The sequence below is a fragment of the Caenorhabditis remanei genome, chromosome I (assembly GCF_010183535.1).
Source record: "Caenorhabditis remanei strain PX506 chromosome I, whole genome shotgun sequence".
In the NCBI taxonomy this organism is placed as follows: domain Eukaryota; kingdom Metazoa; phylum Nematoda; class Chromadorea; order Rhabditida; family Rhabditidae; genus Caenorhabditis; species Caenorhabditis remanei.
In genome coordinates this window covers 278,763-299,781 of record NC_071328.1, presented here as the reverse complement: position 1 = coordinate 299,781, position 21,019 = coordinate 278,763, and the positions used below count along the sequence as shown (strand labels likewise).

General features: G+C 38.9%; 1 protein-coding gene across 1 annotated transcript; it reads right to left on the bottom strand.

Annotated features, from left to right (window-relative positions):
• Positions 1-2,424: 2,424 nt before the first annotated feature.
• GCK72_000049 (uncharacterized protein) lies at positions 2,425-14,528 on the bottom strand (the record flags this gene model as incomplete). Its single annotated transcript, XM_053722237.1, has 16 exons — positions 2,425-2,530; positions 2,610-2,697; positions 3,039-3,462; positions 4,342-4,519; positions 4,566-4,711; positions 5,390-5,619; positions 7,260-7,443; positions 8,428-8,921; positions 8,977-9,064; positions 9,108-9,335; positions 9,564-9,650; positions 10,480-10,697; positions 11,190-11,247; positions 11,746-11,835; positions 12,437-12,696; positions 14,381-14,528. 16 exons carry the CDS (start codon positions 14,526-14,528, stop codon positions 2,425-2,427), a joined length of 3,027 nt encoding a protein of 1,008 aa, XP_053590882.1.
• Between the last annotated feature and the right edge of the window lie 6,491 nt (positions 14,529-21,019).

The following is a 21,019-nucleotide window of genomic DNA, read 5'->3' as shown; positions in this document are numbered from 1 at the left end:
TTTTTAGTCGATTTTTGTAATTTTCAACGGCACGGATGGCTATTCGTTAATGTGCCACAGGCCGGGCTAGAATGACTTTTGTGGCCATTGTTGCGTTTTTGGCACTTTTTCCCGGCCCGCGACACATTACCAGTACTCCATCCGGTTCGTAGTAGATCACAGACATAGAACTCGCTGAGATGTACATTTTGCTATATTTTTCAGCTCATAAAATTTTGTTTGAAGGGAATTATGTGCTGGCACGGTTTGCAAGAATGGATTCAAAGCCATATTTTGCTGAAAATCCCAGAAAAAGATCTGAAAAAAATTGACTTCTTTCAGATCCCGAGCAATGTCCCGAATGCCCGTACAAGACGGACGATCCGGAAGTGATGAGTATGCACACCTCGTTCCACTCTCAAAAAACGCATCCCCGACCGTACTCGTGCTCCGATTGCACATTCAATACGTACACACCCACCGCCCTCCTCCAACATCTGAAACTCCACTCGGAAGGTGTCTGTTTCGATCCGTCGGTGAACAAGCGACAGGCGAAACATCAACGAAAAGGAGACTACATTCCGCCGGGCGCCAAAGGTTTCTACTGTAAGAATTGTAGTTTCAAGACAATCAATCATCGGAGTTTCGTCGAACACGCGGCCTATCATCGTCATCAACTCATCAATCGAATCAATATCACACTGAAACGGCAGCCACCGAAAGAGGAATATCAGCGGCCGAAACTGAAAACTCAATTTGTAGCGAAAAATGCCAAATACTGCAAGAAGTGCACATTCAAGTGTGTCTCCCAGAACGCCTACATTGAACATTTGGATCGTCACGGATGGAATCAGCTGTACAAATGCTATATGTGCGATTATTCGGATAACAATAAATCGGTCGTCGACTTCCATCAGTTGACTCATCACATTGTTCGAGATCAGACGCTTCACGGCATCAATCAGGCTTCGAAATTCCGCATCGACAATGGACAGATACAGACGCCGGAGGTAATTTGGGGTCGGGGATGATGTGGAAGAGGGGGGCGGAGCTTTGCTGGAAATGGAGCGAGAATGGGGGAGCTCAGCCATAAGAACACGCTTTTTAGCTTCCAAAAAGGAGGCGGAGCTTAGGATTTAGGAGAAGTGGGCGGAGCTTAGTATTTAGAAGAAGTGGGCGGAGTTTAGCTATAGAAGAAAGGTTTGTAGAGTCTGGCGTGCCTAACACTTTTAAAAGCCTTTCAGAAGAGGCGGATCTTAGTATTTAGGAGAAGTGGGCGGAGCTTCATATTTAGGCGAAATAGGCGGGGCTTAGTATATGACAAGTGAATGGAGCTTATTGTTTTGGAGAAGTGGGTGGAGCTTAGTGTTCAGAATAAGTGAGCGGGGCTTCAAATTTAGCAGAAGTGGGCGGAGCTTGAAATGCGCTCTAACTCTACAGAGACTTTTGGAAAAGGTTCGCGAGGACTACACAAATCAGAAAACTTTGAATTTTTTTTGAAAAATATCTATTTCGCCAAAAACCGCCTCGTCAAGTTTCAGACATCAAAACACGCTAAGCCGACGCCGGAGGAATTCGTTCAAAAGTCTCGAACACTGCTGAAATGTCCGTCATGTGATTACTACTGCCACGTAGCTGAAGATTTGGGATTCCACATGTCAGTCGATCATCGATCGGATGATCCAAAGAAGAAATCGACGAAAGATAATCAAGAGACGGCGACAACAACTAGTGACACAATTTCATATCTTAAAATGGGTCTCATACCGCCAAAAGCTACTGTAACCATTGTTTAAAAGATGAATTAATTATCGATTTATTATAATGTTTTTTTTTTCAATTCCCTCTAGACATCTCTTTTTTATTGTAATTTTATCCCCCATTATTAGTGTGATTGAATATACCCTTTTTCTATTTCATGTACGGGTCTGAAAGTGCGCTCCAATGAGAAAATGTTCATTAGAGCGCACTTGCAACTATATACCCATTTTCCAATTCCTCTTCTTTGTACTATGAATGAACTGCCCCGCCCACCAAACACTTCCTGGTATCAATTATACAATTATTCCCCCAAGTTTTATAATATACATCAATTATGTGTACTGAAAGAAAATTATTCTTTTTATAATGTTTCAAAAATGAAGAATCTCTAATTTAATTATGAAAAGAAAACAAAAAAGAAAGAAGAAAAAAAGTAATCCCGATTGTGACCGCAATGAAAAAATTGTAGAAAGAATAATGAAAAAAAAAACTGAAAAAGACACTCTTAAAATGGCAAATTTTGGAATTAAGGACTAAGGCAAACGCGCTCTATTGATAATTTCAAGAAATTAGCGATAGAGCGCATTTTCTTGGAATTTAAAAAGAAGTGATTATCACAGAACAATGAAAACAATGAAATGGACGGGAAATTGAGGATTTTCAGAGGGAACAAAAAATCGATAATTAAATATACTGTGGCTGCTCTTGACCCGTTAACAAACGGAACATCGATGTCGGCATTGTTTTCATATGGATCTCGCCGACGGCGGTGGCCAACATGTTCACGATTCTGAAAAATTATTGATTTTTTTTCCAAAAATCTTTTTTCAAAATTTATTTCAAAATCTTGCAAAAGGTAATTTAAATACCTGTCATGTGCCACAGCGACCACCGACGTCCCGTTGATTTCGATGATTCGATGACCCACACGGATTCCACCTCGTTCCGCGATTCCTCCTGCAACAATTGAAATTCTTAGCTCAAATATATAGGTATGATGACCTTTTTTGCCCTCTTTGAAGGTTTTCGGGTGAAAAATACTGTTTTTCACGATTTTCGCACAATTTCCCGCTCAAAGTTGGTCAAAAACTGCTAGTGGCCGAATTTCGGGTTTCTAGGCCATCACTTCGTGATGAGACCCAACTTGCTTCAAACCTAATCATGATTATACTTTTCTGAAAGCTCTCGTCACGCAGATACTGAATATATAGGTTTGATGGCCAAAGTTTGGGTTTCTAGGCCACCAGGCTGAGAAATCGGATTTCCGTAGTTTTCCTTTACTAAAACTTGTTCCTTACCTCTCAACAACGAACAGATGACACCATTCTGCACGGAGAATCCCAATTGATACTTCGTATCGGGTCTCCTGATGCGAACCTCGACAACGGGCGGTGTGGAGACTACTGTCATCCTCACCGCTGTCGCTGTCTTCATATTTTTGATTTGTGTCTGAGCAGCCGATAGGGGCAGCCCGACCAGAGAGATTCCATTGATATTGATGATTTGATCTCCGATATTTAGTTTATTCGAATGAGCGGCCGGTCCGATCGGATTCATGTGGGCGAGGACTACGGTAGGCAACATTGAGCCCCAACCGGATTCCACGACGACGATGCCGAGGGGCTCTCCGGGTTTCTTAGGGACGACAACCTCCTTTTGAGTCTCTTTTTTGGCAAACATCTCCAATTCGTCGCCAAGCAGTTCTTGCGAGTTTAGCACTTCCTGAAATAAGAGAAAGGTTGAGAAAAATGAGAGAGAGACAAAGTTTGACAAGTTTCACTACCAAAAAATTTTTCTTTAAAAGTTTTCTTAAAAAGCTCATAACTCAAAAATGGGCGGAGTTTTATTAAAGTTAATAATTGCAAAAATGCAGCCGTTGAAATTCTACACTTTTTATTAGTTTTCAACTTTTTTTAGTTCCGCCCCTTTGATGGACAGAAATAGAGAGTTTTTCTGCGTCTCTTTTTTCTTTCTAACGGGTTTTACGGCGCAATTGATTTCAAAACTTCAAAAACCCGAGATTCACACAAAAACTGAAAACTGAACTTTTGCACCCTACCATGCTTAAAACCGCTGTATTTTTACAAACTGATAAGCTAAAAAAAAATGTAAATTAACAAAATAATCTACGAAAAATTTGCTACATTTTGTTAGTTGACAACTTTTTGATAGGTTTAATTGCTGAGGAGTTACGTGGCTTTGAAGTTTATGCGCGTCAAAGAGAGAGATAGGGAGAAGGGGGAGAGACAGAGAAACTAGACTCTCTGGTTTCTCTGCGCTCTCTCACTTTTTCTATAATCCTCTAAGCCTTATAAATCAAAAAGGGGCGGAGTTAGAAGAAAGTTGAAAACCTATAAAATGTGTAGAAATTCAAGGGCAACATTTTTGCAATTGACAACTTTAAGTAAAGTTAATGTAAAGTTGCAGGCTTAATAAACTCCCGGCTACAGTAGTTTTTTTGTTACTTCTTTTGGATTGTACTTAAACTTTGTATACGGTAGGGGAGTACTGTAGCAATTTACTGTAGCAAACCTTGGTACTGTATTAAATACATCACATTTTTAATTTAAAATTGCTTAAGCCTATCCAAATCCAACCAACCTGATAATCAATCTGTCTCAAATACGACGGATCATCAATGCCATTAGCCCTCAAAAACTCGACGTAAGCCACTTGGAATGCCTGTCCGATGGATTGAGCAATAAACGACGCCTCATCCGACTCAAACACGTGACATATCACTTTCGGTGTCTTCCTGACGCCACCACTTTGACTGTCACTGAATATGGAAGAGTTTTGGGAAGTTAGGCGATGCTTATGCTTACCCATCCGAACAACTCTCATCTGAATGACTCGTCGACATTCGACGGGCCATTAGAACCACTAGATCTCCGATATCTGCAATATAGCTGATCGTTCGGAGAGCGTGATCCATTAGAATGTCCTGGCGAACGTCGGTGTCCGATATTCTCTGCAAGATTATTGTTTTATCGGGTTCTACGGTCCTTTTTTGTGTTTCAAGTGCACTCTAAGGAAAAATTGAAAAGGTAATACGAGCGCGCTCTAACGCTTACTTTTGAAAATTATCATCAATGCGCATGGGAGTTTTGGCACTCCTTGGCATTTCGAAATGTCTCGTTCCGAAACGTCTCGGTTTCAAAACGACTCGGTTTCAAAACGTCCCAAAGCCCTTTTTGAAAATTTGAAGAGAGAAATTAAGTTATATTTTTATTTTTTGAATTTTTGACCTTGCAAAAATTTTGAGAAAAATTTTAGTGTCGAAAAGTTCCAGAGCGGCCTTCTAAAAATTTATAAGCACTAAAGTGAAAGTGGACTCTATTGCTAATTTTCTGAATTCCATGCTTTTAAGACCCAGGAAGACCCGCAGACTCGGCTTCAAAAAAAACCAATTTTTTGACATTTTTTCAATTTTTCATCGAAAGTGTCAAAATTTTTGATAATTTTTCAGTTTTTTTTTAATTCTGAAGATTAGTCGAAAATTTGACTTTTTTGCGAAAAATATTCATCAATTCAAAAAAATCGAAATTTTGAATTTTGAGTTTTGGCGACAATAAAAGGGCCTTGACAAAGACTTTTCACCAATTCTTCAAAATGAAATACTCAAATTTCAATTTTTAACTCTACCCACCTGTAGATCAGTATTCAACACCATAATCTTCTCAGTCGAAATGAATAAATCAATCTCGGTCGACGGTTGAACATCTCCATCGGGTGCCTTGACTCTCGCCACCGCTTCCTGCGCCTGTGCCATCCGAGCAGCTTTGCTCCCTCTACTCTCACACAACATCTGTGTTGAGCCGAGATATCTCGCACGGAAGAGAACTCCTTCGATCAATACTGCAGGTTCATGTACCATTGCTGAAAATAGAAGGGGATGAAGAAGGATTTTTGAGTTTTGAAGGGGGAGTTGTGTGTGGATGCTTTGTAAGCGTAAAGGGCGGGGATTTCACTCGTATAAGCCACTACCAGCAGAGAAATATTTGAAACATTAAAAAATTACAGTACTCGTCAAAGAATAGTTAACAAACTTCCAAATTTCTTTTTTTTTTTAATCTTAAAGATCAAGTCTAGATCTTTATTTTTGTAGTTGACAACTTTTTGATAGCTCCGCCCCACTTTCGAGATATGCGCTTTTAAAGTTAGGCACCTGGGAGGAGAGACGAGAGAAACGAGAGCGGCTAACTGTCTGCGTCTCACCCTTCCCTCTCTCTCTCGGCACCACAGGTTCCTATCTTTAAAAGCGCATATCTCAAAAAGAGGCGTGGCTATCGAAAAGTTGTCAACTACAAAAATAAAGATCTAGATTTAGTCTATTTTATAAATGTAAATTCAATGAAAAAAAAACAAAACAGACAGAATGACAACTTTACAAAGTTTGACAAGTCTCATTACCAAAAAAATTGAATTTTTTATAAAACGTTTTCTTTAAAAGCTCATAACTCAAAAAAGGGCGGAGTTTTAAAAAAGTTGTCAACAGTAAAAATTCAGCCCTTGAAATATTACACATTTTACTAGTTTTTAACTTTTTTCTAGCTCCGCCCCTTTTTTAGATAAGAGGCTTAGAAGATAGCAAATAGTGCTTTAAAGAAATTTAAGATTTTAAATGAGTTTCCACTGAAAAAAATGTTAAAGAATATAAATAATTTTTTGACAAGTACTGTAAATAAGTATCAATAAGCCGAGTCCATTGGGTAGCCATCACGGATAGAAGTGGTTGAAAAGAGCAGGCGCCAGTTGTTGAGAAATTTACACGGGTTACTGTAGTGTACGCAAATTGTCGTAAGATATAATGCATTTTTCAAAAAAAACATTTTATTGGTTTCTGTGCATAAAAGTGTGGAAGTTTGAGGTGAATAACTCAAAAACTAGCTCTACAAGCTCAAAACTGTTTTTTTCTGTTTAAAAAACCATATATTGTCAATGGAGCGCGTTTGCAAAACTACGAACGAAATACTAAAACCATGCACAAGAGAAAAGAAACCAAAGAAAGGGAACCATTGAAAACTAAGGAAGAAAAAAACAGAGTGTGCAAATGCGCTTTAATGAGAAATTCTCAATAGAGCGCACTTTCATAGCGAATTCTTGCAGGATATCGATTGATTTACACAAAACTCACCGAATAAATTAACAACTACAAGGTGGGTGGGTGTGGACGGTGGATGTGGTGCGTGGATGTTCCGAGGATTTATAGTTTTAGTTTTTAAAAGTTTTTGTGGAAAATACGCTCTACCGCACTTGATACTTCCTACTGTAGGTGTTCGCGCTCTAACGCAAATTAAATGTCTGTGCACTGGAGCGCAGTTTGATACTTCCAACTGTTCAAAACCAACAAGAAAATTCCCGATTCGCAATAGAGCGCGTTTGAGATTTTTTTTTAAATTTAAAGAGAAACTGCACCACTGCAAATGTTATTTCACAGCAAGTTAACAAATTTCGTTAGAGCGCGCTTGCATCTTGTTCCTGTCGTAGTTCTTATAGCTCCCCACATTATGACTCACTTTCTTTACTATTCTTTTTCTTATCCACGGATCCCCGCCTATCGCCACCAATCGATCCTTTTTGTCCGGATGTCCCTCCTGCTCCATTCAGTAATCGATCAGTCTCTTGCTCCTCTTGCTCGTCGCCAACTCCATTTTCTGCCGCTTCCTGAGCAGCTGTCGCCGCTTCATGCCAACTCATTTCCTGTAGGGAAAAAATAATTGTAGAATTAAATTGAAACGGAAATTAAGAAAATCCCATCAAGTTTCTCTCAACCATCTGTTGCCCGTGTGCTTCCTTATTAACATTTTTTGGATAGACCAAGAAAAGATCTTCATTTTTCTAGTTGACAACTGTTTGATAGCTCCGCCCACTTTTGAGATATGCGCTCTAGAAGTTTGCGGAGAGACGCAGACAACGAGACACTCTCGCTTCTCTGCGCTTTCTCGTAATGACAGCTTAAAGAGGTGTAACTCAGTTATTTTGTGACCGAGAATTTATTTCTGTTGAGAATTGTAGAAAACTAGACGGGGAGTAAGATGAAAAGAAAATTCTTTGAGCTAGATTTCCAGTAATTAACTTCTATAGGACGTATCTCACAAGTCTGCAGAGTTATTGAGAAGTTGTTAACTACAAAAATAGAGATCTTAAGTTGATTTATTACAAAAAATATAAATTTACGACTTACGGAGCTTAAAAACAGAGCAGTTACAGACACGACTCAATTTTGGCTCACTATTTTCATAAAACTCAAACTTTTTTTTAAAAACGGCGAAAACTAGAGTCGAAGCTCTGAACTCTTTGTCTCCCCAAGGGTATCATTATATTTTCGATTTTCTGTATAATCTTATAAAAATGGATATAAAAATGTTCCAGATTCTTCCTTTTAAAAAAGAACAAAATTCTGCTTGTCGTGACGTTTAGGGCAGAACATTTTAGTCTAAAAGTCGTCTGGCGCACCTTTAGTGTGCGAAAACAAGAAGCCTCGAGTAAATCAATGTGAGATACCCAAAAACCGGCTGAATCATCTTAAAGCGAAAATTTTCATTTTAAACATTTTAAAAACGAATAAAATTGCTTAAAAATTGCTAAAATCAAAGTGTAACGTCAAGATTAATATCTCTACGTGCTCCGAAAAGCGTCGAAAGAGCGCCAGCCAGCCAACCAAAAGAAATTTGTAAATGTTACCTCTTCCGCCGATGTCCTCTGCTCTCTCTGCATTTTCTTCAAATACGAATCCCTCAAAACCCAAACTGGATCATCGGGACCTGTAGACGTGGAAGGTGCTCCGACAGGTGTCGTCCCATTCGGTGTCCCACTAGTCCCATTCTCCTTATTCTCTTCTGGCCATCCACTTCCACCACTAACCCTTCTTGGTATCGGATGAGATGGTGGTGGTGGTGGAGCTAATCCGGTGCCAGATCCAGATCCAGCGGGGGTTACTGTAGCTGGAGATGTGGAAGGGGGCGGAGCGTCGAATGGAGTTGGTGCGGCGTGTTGTTGGAATTGTTGTTGTTGAGCGATTTGTTGTTGGGCGAATGCGGCGGCGAGTTGTTCCGGTGTGAATTGTTGAGCGGTTACTGTAGGTACCAAAGGAGCGGTGCCACCGCTGCCATTCACGAAGTTTGGTAGAGAAGGTTGCGATTGGAGGAATGGATTCGTGCCGTTGTTCACGAAGGTTGCTGGAAAAATTGGACTTATTAATGGAGCGCATTTCCACTAAAAGTAAAAACTCACGATTAGGTTGTTGCATGAAGAGATTATGTTGATGTGGTTGCATCATTTGGAAGCCTTGCGCGGCGCCGAATGGTGCCTGCGGTGTCATCTGAAAAATTATTTCTTTTTTTGCCACTGTCCTTTCACAATACCTGAACAAACGCGGCGTTCTGCGCGAAATTTCCAGCATTTGCCATAAACATTGAGTTATTCGCGAATTGAGCAGCAGGAGGGGGCGGAGCTTGTTGTGTTGGAACGGGGCCTACTGTAGGTGAATCCTCCGGGAGATTAAATGAGGAACGGAGTTGATTCAACGATTCTTTCGGCGCCTTTTCAGAAGTGGGCGGAGTTGCCGCGGGTGGTTGGTAGGAGAGACCGCTCTGCAATTTTTAAATATTTAAATTTTCTGAATTTCCAATGAAAATCAATCACGACAATAGGGAAATTTGAAACAATACACCATATTTTACAAAAAATTACGTACAGTACGCAATTTGTCGTCAAAATTAGTTATTCATGAAATTAAAAGGTGCACAACATGCAAAGGGGGTTACTGTGGACAATTGACCATATCACAACATCGAAATCCACAAATCAATCGATAATACCTTATCCGTGAACGGCGAGAAATCGTCGGCGGTTAGTTTGGAAGATGAAGACGATCCGATTAGTTCAGCCAGACCGTCGTCGTCGATCTGATTAAGGAGGTGGTATAGGTGAGAGGTTAAGAACCGAAATGGACCCGAATAACCCGAAAAAAAAAACTAAAAATTTAAGCCTAAATTCAGTAGATACTGTTAAGTTTTAAGATGGTGTTGGAGCTATCAAAAAATTGTCAACTACAATTTTTTGAGGGTCTAAACTTGATCTTTAAGAAAAATATAAATTTGAGAAATTTGAGGATTTTCGCCCTATTCTCTGATGAGTGCGTATATATACTTTTTATTAATAACACTACTAACTATAATGACCTCAAGACAATTATACAACACACCGTGACACACCCACTCAAAGTCAGCTCCTAGTACTAAAAATCTATAATAAAAAAACGCGTCTGAAGAAAAAAATGAAGAAAAAAGTGAGTGAAAAGGAAATAGGGGAAAGGAGAAGAAGAAGTGAGTGCATTTGTGAAATTGGGACCCCTTTGGTCAGGGAGAAGAAGAGGAGGAGGGGGGACCGTTATTGGATTATTGTGGTGAAAATGGGAAAATCTCCGAGAACGAAGAGAGATTTTTTCTATTTTTGCGTTAAAATTTGGTTTATTGGGGGGAAATCTCAAGTTTTTGTCTTTTCCAAAAGGACTACAATTGAAAAATTAAGTTGTTTATTGTTTTAGAGTGTTTTCGTTTAGGTTTGTTAGCATTTTGATAAGAAACTTTAAATATTCAAATTAGTCTTGAAAAAAATGTTTTTTTTTTCAAAATCAATGTTTTTGAACTTAAATTATACCTTCATATCAATTTTTTAGATTAAAATTAAAATTTCTGTCCCTCGACTCCTTCAAAAGGACTACAAAACTCTTACCTTCTTGATATTCTTATTCTGTGACCTCCTCGTAATCTCTTTCTCCATTTCACTCATTTGTTTCCTTATCAGAGAATCCGTTCGATCCCCCGATAGTTTCCGTTTCTCTTCTGATTTCTCCTCTCCAGTGGATTCCTGCGAATTTTCAGATGAGTCGCCGATCACATCTCCAATAACGACTTCTGCTGATGATGTGGACGTTGGCACCAGGAGGTCTTCTGAAGAATTTAGAATGCTTTGAATGACTGTCACTGGATATTAGATTCGCTTGAAATGTTTTCAACTGAAGAAATATTTTATGATTATTAAACTATATTTTGTCAGTTAGCAAATTTTTAAAATTTCCTTTGGAAAACGAGATATACCGCCGGAAACAGGCACAGTTAGGTGCGCCTCCATTAAAGGTTTTGCCTTCCTGATCCCTTTTTCTCCCGAACACATGCACACACAAGTAGTAAGTATCCTCCCTCTCTAGTGAGACAACTGCTAGCTAAGCATCCTGAAACACGAGAGCATCTCTCTTTTGGAGAGAGATTCTCTGTGTCTCTCACTCATCGCACACTCTCTCCTCCAACATCTCCTCGTTTGTCGATTCACTAATTGTTCGCTATGTGGATTTGTGGTGGTGGTGACGAAAGGGGGGACACCATGTCTAGCGGAGTGGAGGGATGACTACTTTTAAAGGATAACAGAAAAGTCAGAAAACTTACCAGGAGCATTATCCACAAGTCCATCGGTTGTTTCCTTCGGCTCTTCCACTGGTTGTGTCTGGAAACAGTTGAGATGTTCTACTCAAAAATTTGAATTTGCATTGAAATTTTAAGCATCTTAGTAGAGCGCGCTTGCATTACCCATGATGACAATATGTCAGATCTAGAACTTGCCGAGATGTATATTTTGGTGTATTTTTTAGCTATTGATTCACCCTACTCAAAAATTTAAATTTTCAATGAAATTAAAACATCTCACAAGGGAAGTGTATCTTTCAAACGACTCAAAAATTTGGCCCCTGATACTTTCAAGTCCGTAGATTCCGAATCTATGATTAGCCATTGGAGAAGTTTGACGGCTTATAACTTGGTTCACAGAGGGATTTAGCAGAATTTTACTTCAGGTTCGGCATCTGCGGACTCGAATGTATCAGAGGTCACCCAGTCTGTTTTATGTATAGGACTACCAAGGCACGTTTCAACAAATTCTTTCTTTGTGCGCTAAAACCCGTATACCCTTATATCAAGTACCCATTCCCTCCTTTTCCCCACGAACCTCTCGATGATTCGGTGATACATTCGTCGAGACGGCACTACCAGCTGTCTGCCGCCCATTATCGTCTTCTGACCGATGCGATGATGATGCCTGAGATGATACTTATATAAGAGGAGAGAAACAGATGAATGTCATTTGGGAGAGATTGAGGTCTCTTGAGGCTCTCTTGAGGCTCTTTGTTTTGTCTGTCTATGTGTATGTGAGTCCGGATGTCTGAGGAAAGCTTTTAAAGGTAATTGCCCAGGATTCCCTATCACTGAGAGAATTTTAGATTTCTAGGAAGAAAACAAAACAAAAGACTCAATTAGATAAATCAGTGATATTATAAATTCACGGTCTGCTTCCGGAGGGTGTTAAAGGCGCATCTAATTTATTCGAGATTTCGCGAAATGGTCTCGATGCAAGGATCAAATTTCGTATTTTTTGAGCTTTGTAGGTCTGAAAAGAACTGCAATTCATGTTTTCCGTTTCGAGATCATTTCGAACAAATTTGATGAGTCTTTAACACCCTGCGGCAAGAGACTGCAAATATATAATAGTGTCAATACAGCACTTCTTTGAATGTCCATCCTCACGTTTTTATTGTGGCCAATTTTTCTATATTCTCTTTTTTCAACGTTTTTCTCTGAAGGAAAATGTTGCGAAACCACAGATTTCCACATAGGGGGTTTCGACATAAATGATGACTAACCTGAGAACTAGGCCTTGGTTGCTGAAACGCCGGTTGAAACTGCATTGGGAATGGTATTGGGAATTGTGCACCACTCGCCGCCATCATCTGTTGAAAGTAGTGATGCATCACTTCTTGATATTGTGCCGGGGAGAACACCATCTGATTCGGGATCTGAGGAATCCCACCGCCATTCGGATCTCCTTCTTGTTGGGCAACTGGTGTCGGCATATATGGATTCATGAAGGGATTCGCGAAGAAGTGACCGGGTGGTATCATTTCTGGAAAATTGTTGAGTTGGTGGGAGAGATGGATGCATGCTCCATTGATAATCTAACAATTCCATAAGTCAATATCAAATTTTACATTTATTTGTCGTGTTATTAAATATAAACCGGGACGCGTACGCAACGCAACTCAGAAAAAAATACAAAACTGTAAATTGTGAAAGCTCTCTCCATTGAAAATCTAACAATCCCACCCATAAGTAAATGCATTGAAACATCAATTTTACGGTGATTAAAAAAAAAGAGTTTTACACCGTTAGGTTTTTTAAAACATTTAGTAAAAAAAACTTTTTGAACTAGTTCAAAAATGATTTTTCAAGTTTTCGGCTTAAAATAACAAAATGTATCGAATACTGTCAGAAAACTGCATTCACGTGTCTCCGGGTTCCTGAATTCAATGAATTTTGTAATTTCTATATAATTTATTAAACTTTGAGCATCTAACACACTCTTGGACCCGTTTTGGGCCTTTTTGGGCCAAATTTTACGAATTTTATGGGACCGCCAAAAAATATATATTTTACGTTCTATAACAGTCGTAAAAGTGTTATTTAAAAAATTGAAAAAGAAAATTAATTTTGTTCCATGAAAAAAACAATTTCATTTCTTCACAGACACAACAATTTTCCTATTTAAGACGGTGACAGGAGGCGACTAGGCTAGGCACATGAATAATAGCCTATTTTTTCTGTTGTGACGATGAGAAAAGGAGGAAAAATAATAGAGGGCAGCATCGTGTGTCTCTTCTTTTACGGAGAAAGGAATTTTTGATAGTTTTAGTTTTTTAGTCAATGCCGGAAAGAAGAAAAACAGTTCAGACATCATTGTTGGTTACTTTTGATAATATTTTTGGAAAAATCCGCTCGAAATAGGAAACAAATACAAAATTCGAATCCTCCACTAAATTTCCGAGGTTTTGAGCCTAATATCGACGAAATCTGGTTCAGTTCGAGTTTTGGTCCAAAAACCGTCCAGAACTAAGACGGATTTTGGCCAAAAATCAAAATTATCAGAATCATGTTAAAAGTGGGCTCAAAATTTCACAAAATTTATGGAGATCACGAAAATAACACTGTGTTGTGTCCTGTGTGTCCGGCTTGTCCCCTAACTGTCAATTCGACACTAAGGATTTGGAAAAAGTAAGTGGGGAAGAAAGGAAGCGGAAGTTTAAAAACTTTTTGAAAAAAGTACATTCCAACGGTCTTAAACCCAACTAGATTTCTCGAAGATTCATGGAAGCACAGGTATTCAGAAAATTTTGAAAAAAAACTATAGATTCACAAATTTTGTCAAAAGCTTTTAGCTTACAACTATGAAGTTTATATTTTCAGAATCAGCGTAAAAATGTGGTATATTTTTCATTTTTCAACGGAAACCTATGAAATTGATTAAATTTTTTGCCTAAAAATAACCTTGATACCTCAGAAATTAACAGAGTTACAGTTTTTCAAAATTTTTAGAGTGTTATAACTAAATTAGGTTTAGACCAACAAATAAGAAATTTGTATTTTCTGAATCAGCGTAAAATTGCGGTTTGAATGAGTATAAACATGACGTGCTTTGACCGTCCCTTCAATTTTTGTCAATAGAACGCAATTTACAAATTTTTGAAAATTCAATTATTTTACTCTCACTCCAGTCTTAAGTCAAAATAACGCAGAAAAGATAAAAAGCATACGGAATGGAACTTGTTGTTGCTCCCCTCCTCCTCCCCCTCCAGGAGCTCCACCCCCTTTGCTCGGTGGAGGGGGCGTGGCCGAATTGGATGGTGTTGTTGTGGAGGAGACGGCGTGTTCTGGAGACGTCGTCGTCGCTTCAGATGACATCGCCTGCAAACCGATAGAAATTGTTCATGGACCAGTAGAGAGAGAAGGGGGAAAAGGACATAGATTATTGGATGCTTCGTGTCTTCTTCCGAATTAATTAGAGAAAGAGAGAGGGAGAGAGACGCAGACAGTCAGATAAAGAGAGAGGGAGAGAGAGTAAAAGATAAGAGTGAGAAACGTGGGAAATTACTCTCTCTTTCATCAAACACATCAAGTTGATGCTCTGAAAAGAGGGAAATTGAAAAAAAATTGAGGACGAAAGAGTATTTGAACTTTTTTCCGAAAAGAGCGATAGAGCGCACTTGCGGATTAACTGACAGAAATTCGGTGTAAAGTAGAATGTGAAAACTGACACAAATGAAAAAATCTTTGACTTTTTACATAGGTCTGCTCCATCAGACAACGGTTGGCACGGCCCCAAAAAAGACTTGGCTGAGTGCCAAATTTTGATGACAAAGTGACAGTTAGGGGACAATCGAGATACACCGGACACATCACAGTGTTGTTCTCGTGATCTCTATAAAATTTGTGACGTTTTGAGCCCAATTTTGGCCTGATTCTGATCATTTTGATTTTTGACCAAAACCCGGAATATTTTTGGACGGTTTTTGGCCCAAAACTCAAATTGAGCCAAAATTCGTCGATAGAGCGCATTTGTCAAAAAAGGTAAAGATTTTGTTCCGGAAGGCTGCAAGTATGCTCTACTACAAAAAAATCACGTTTAGTCAAAAACTATTATTTGCATTTGAGCATATTTCCAGCAAAAGGGAATTTTTGAAAAGTGTCTTCTAGCACACCACACGAAGCATCAAAGTCTTCTTCTTCTGAATGCCAATTCATTTGTCATGTTTCTTCTCTTCCTCTTCTTCTTCTATCTGTTTCTGGACTCTAACCACTAATCCCAGAAGAAAGAAATATCATTGCAAAATTGTCGCTTTTTTTGTGTTGTTACATAATGTAGCAACAAATATACTAATCTCTATTCTTTTTTATTTTTGGAGGGAAGAAGAGTGAGATTTGAACTTTTTGAACTGACAAGAATTGGAAAAAAAAAAGTTTAGAGAATGGGGAGAAATCAAGTCAAGTGGATTTACGGGGTTGTGTGTAGATTTACGAAAAGTTTATGTCGATTTACTGGCTAGGAGCGTTCTAAGATCCAAAACTTACGGGCGCCGTGTCGATTTACGTGCTCAACAGAGGATTTACAAAAATTCAGGCGTAGATTTACGGACGAGTTTTTTAATGCTATATGGATTTATGGGAAAGCTCGGAGTGTCGATTTACGAGCAGCTTTTGTAGATTTATGGTGAAATCTGTTCTTCGCAAACAGGCAATAAACTTGTTTTTTTTGTCGATTTACTAAATTCTGATGTAGATTTACGGAGCTACTTGAGTGGATTTACGTATACTCATAAAAGTTCTAATCTTAGTGCTTAAAACCAATACAACATGGCAATTAGTGTAAATTTACTAAACCCTCGTATCGATCTATTATACTTGGGAGAAGAAGAAAGTAAATGAAAATGAAGGAGTGAAGACGGAGCAAATAATAATAATAATAAGCTCTCGAAGCCTTCTTTTCATGGGAATCTGTGGTCAAGAAGAGAAAAAGGAAAAGAAGAAAATATATGATGATGAATATGCACACATAATTATGCTAATTAAATATTTTCTTCTTTCTTTCTCTCTGTGTATCCGGATGTCCCTTTTCGAAAGTTGTGAGAAATAAAAGTGTCGAAAAGGACAAAATGACAACGGACACTTTACAAAACTGGTATAAAGAGAGGATAACGGAGGGAGAGATTGTGAGAGACGCAGATTGCATAGAGAATGGATGTGTCACTACGTTTTTCTGCAGGAATCGGGATTCATAGGAAACAACTGCAAAATTTGAGTTCATCACTAAATTTCCAAAGTTTCGAGCTCAATATTGACGAATTTTGGTTCAATTTGAGTTTTGGTCCAAAAACCGTCCAAAAATAAGCCGGTTTTGGTAAAAATCAAAATGATCGGAATCAGGTCAACAATGGAATCGAAACGTCACAAATTTTACAGAGATCACTAAAATAACATTTGTTTCGGTAATGCATGTCCCGCTTGTCCCCGAACTGTCACTTTAACATTAAGGAAAACTTTTTGTTCCTGATTCAACCAGAGACTCGAATTTTTCGAGGTTAAGCAAATAGTTTCGATCTCCAAATAGTGTCGATTTACGAGCGACTTCACCGAGAACTTTGAGCATTTCAATTCCCTTGATTAGCTGGCTGTGTGCACTTTTTCTAGATTAGAGTGTCCTCTGTTTGAAGGACATGGCTATAAATTAAAAGGGATGGGAGGAAGAAGCTGACGCAATGTATCCTGACTCATTGAGAAGGGGGAGACTAAGAATAAGGAACAGATTAGAATTGTTAATCACTCGGCTTGGAACGATGGATTGAAAAGAAGCGAAAAAATTATTTGGAGAGTGACGGGGTCTAGGGGAAAAGACCACGGGTCGCGGAAACGCGCTCCGTCCCATAACGTTTGGCACGGTGCCAAAAAAGACCTGTCAATGGTTTTTACGTTGATTTGTCGTATAAACCGCGACGGGTACGCAACGCAACTCGAAAAAAAATCAAATTTGTTCGTTGCGGACTTTACGCCTCACACACCTGTGGTCTCTTAGTCTTCGCGTTAAAATAAGACACAGTTCTGGATAGTTTTACAACCTAAAAACCTCAAAATGTTGAAAATAACAATTCGGTTGCCCTCGGGGGGTCAAAATGAATAGTAAAAAGGGCTCTAACTGAAAAATGGAAAAATGACCGCCGCCCGGGTCGTCTTTACGCTCGTAAATGGGCAGCGTACTCGGGGCAATATTAAGATTTTTATGTGTTTTTTTTCTCTTTCGTCTTACCCCCGGAATGTTTTTGAAGGGAAAATAGAGGAAATGAAACAGAAAGGGGCTCTGAAATTCATGAGGTTTTCGATTTTTTGGTTGAATTTTTCATTTCTCTAGTCTCTAGGCTCTAGTCCCTAGGCTAGAGACGATTCATGTTAAAAAAAAAAGAAAAAAAAGATTTCGACCCATGTGGAATCGAATTTGAGACCCTCAAAATCAAAAACGAACGCGTTAGCCACTCGGCCACACATGTAAGGCAGAATGAGGGATCAAGGGCGCTGATAACTTTGGTGGTGGGCGTAGCTTCACCTGCATTGTGAGAAGAGTGAACTAGTGTAACTACGCTCTGTTGAGAATGTCACTAAATTCAAAATTCTAAGAACAACGTGGCGAAAAAGGTGTCTAACGGGTTTAGGGAGAAAGAGAAAGGGAAAAGGTTGACAGGTACTACTATAAATCATGTTTGCCTAGCGTCTCCCATGAGACATTGAGAAAGGGGCACTACTGCACTGCGCCCATGATTTGTATACTTGTTCGGAGAGAAAATGGGTGGTTTGGATGGAGGGAGGCAAAAAAATGAATTGTTGGCACGCAATATATGGATACCTGGAAAAATCGGTAAAAATTAGGGATAGTAGAGAGAGAGAGAAAAAAGATAGCTGAGAAGACCGGAGAAGAAGAAAAAATAAACAAAAATCGAAAATGCGTTAAAAAAGCTCAAAAATTTTGTAAATCTACACAAAGTAAGGTAAATCTACAAACGGTGGCGTAAATCCACATGGAAAGAGTAACAAAGCAATCGAGCTTCGTAAATCTACCCACAGATACAGTAAATCTACACGTAAAGCTCTTAACACGAAAACGACACTAGTTCTCTCGTAAATCTACACAAGCACTCTCGTAAATCTACACGAAGTAAGGTAGACCCTATTTTTGCTAAATAATTTTTGAAAATTTTAGTAGAAATATCCAAAAATTTTTGACAGGCTTTTTCGAAAACTTTCCGAAAAAATTTCGCACAGAGCTGGTCACCCCCACCAAATAGCCCAATTAAAAATCAATATGTATGACCCTTCTCTCTTCTCCTGGATTACACTGAAAGAGCATTCGAATATCATCTTCTCTCTCATCATTTTTCTCTCATTTTCCTCTCATCGCCTCACTTGAAGTAATTCATCATTCGGTTTATCGGTCGGAAGGGATACATAGATTGGTTGGAAAGAGAGAGAGAGAGAGAAATTACACAATTAAAATCGAACCGCTTTCCGTTTGCCATAGAGGATTATCAAGGGGTGTTCATTAATAGATGAGATGAGAGCTATAAAAGAAAACTACGTAAATCTTGTACATAGGGATTACGGTGGAGTAGATTTACGGAGGCTTCATTTATATCTATTATCACGACACGCTTCTTTCAACCTCCAAGCGAATACATACAATTTCATGTAGATTTACGGTATACAAACATTTTGGATAAGGATTCATGTAGATTTACGTGCATTTGAGTCAATTTACGGAGATTACGGTTTTGTGAATTTACGGAGTCTTCATGTGGATTTAAGAGACAATAGTTCAAAGAAATTGAAAAAAGAAGAAGAAGAAGAGAAATATCGAATTACAAAATGTGTGAATTTCTGAATCTTTAGACATTTTTTGCAAAAAAAATAATAATTCAGGGAACTATAATTCATACATACTTGCAACAAACCGAACATGCTTCAAACTTGATATTATGAGCTGAAAAATATATCAAAATGTAGATCTCGGTGAGTTCTATGTTACTGACATAATACGAGTGCCTGTTTGTTTTTTGCAACTTTAGTGTGAAAAATCTATCAAAATGGCACCAAAAATCCACGTTTCTCGAAAAAACTGCAGAAATTCGACATTTTTACGCAAAAAACGCAAAATGGGCAAACAGTCATTTTAGTCCGGCTTGCGGCACATTAACAATTTGCCATCCGTCTGCTATTATGTAAGAGACATAGAACTCACCGAGATCTACATTTTGGTATATTTTTCAGTTCATAATATTGCGTTTTAAACGAGTTACGAGGTTTGCAAGTGCTCAGGTATTTTTTGGCGAGGGTTGGGCAGTGAAAATGTTAAAAGGGCCATGTGGCCATTGAATAGGGCAAATTGCCCACAAAAAGGGCCACATGGCCCAGTGGGCACTAGTTTGGCGCGGGTTGGGCACAAGCTGGAGAGTTGGTTGCCGAAAGGAGAAGCTGGTTGGATGTGGGCACGGGTTGGGCACCTGTTTGGCCCCGGTTGGGCACCACTTTGGCCCGAAGTGGGCACAAGTTGAGAAATCGCGCTCTACAGCACACGCTGATTTTTCACCACGATTTTTCTAATTTATTTCGTTTCTTTTTCAATTCTTTCGTCCTTCTATTTTATGCTACTTTGTTCAATTAGAAGATGAGACAATCTACACAGATCCGCCGATAAGACAGGTAAGACGCTACTATTTTCTTTTTTTCTTTTTATCTTTCAATTTTTGACAAATTTCAGCTTAACGAGAAATAAATTCAACAATACAAGCATCATCATCAACTTGCGCTTCGGCTACTCCACTGCTCGTCTCTGTTAATTTTCGCGTTTACTTTAAATTTTTTGTTTTAATTTGTATATTTGTAACTTTTACTGAAAATTATATTTTTCTCCTGTATTCCTATTCCCCATTTTAAAGTTTGACAAATTCTAGTTTATTTTATCTTATTACTCCCCATTATTACTGAAATTACTATTTTGTGTTCAATTTTGATGAATAAATAGTAGTAAAGTACAAAAATGTGTAATCTGGTTAATTATAGTGCTAAATGGTAAGGAGCGAAAGGAGAGGAATGCCGCGCGTTGAACCAAATCTCGGCACTTTGCCCACGAAATGGGCCATGTGGCCCTCAAAATCGGCACGAGTGCCGGCGTAGGGCAGGCCCCGCGGCCCTTTTCTCTGGGCCATGCTGCCCATTTCGTGGGCAAAGTGCGAAAAAATACCTGAGTGGGAGACAAAGTCCGTGGCCTAGAATTTGTGGATTTCTACGCCACCAATCTCAAAATCCTCCAAAATTAGTCAATATAAGCGCCAAAACGCTAGAAGTTTTGTGAAAACTGCCTAACTTTTTTTTAGAAAAATAGTGACGCATAGTTAAAGTAGTGAAAAAGGAGTAACACAACTCTTACTAGAAGAACAACGAAAAAAGAAGAGTTGAGGGGGGTGTTCCCGTGGGAACACCCATACCCTCCGGTTGTTTCGAATGTGTGTGCATGAATCAGCCAATCTAGGAGAAAAAGGAGAAGAGAAAGCTCACTTAATCGGAAAACGGAATATAAAACAAAACATCAAGGGGGAGGGAGGAGAGAAGATAAAAGAAAATGAAACCGGCACTTTCATCGAGGAAGGGGGGAAGTCTGAGTATGAGTAAAGATCTTGTTAGCGTAACAGATAGTGTTCCATTTGGTTTGAATTTGTAATGGTTAAGTAGACAATGTTAAGAGCTATATTTTTGTAGTTGACACATTTTTGATAGCTCCGCAGGGTATTGAGATATGGAGGTTAAAAGTTTGACGTTGGTTTGAGAAGTTTTTGAGGCGCATATCTCAAAAGAAG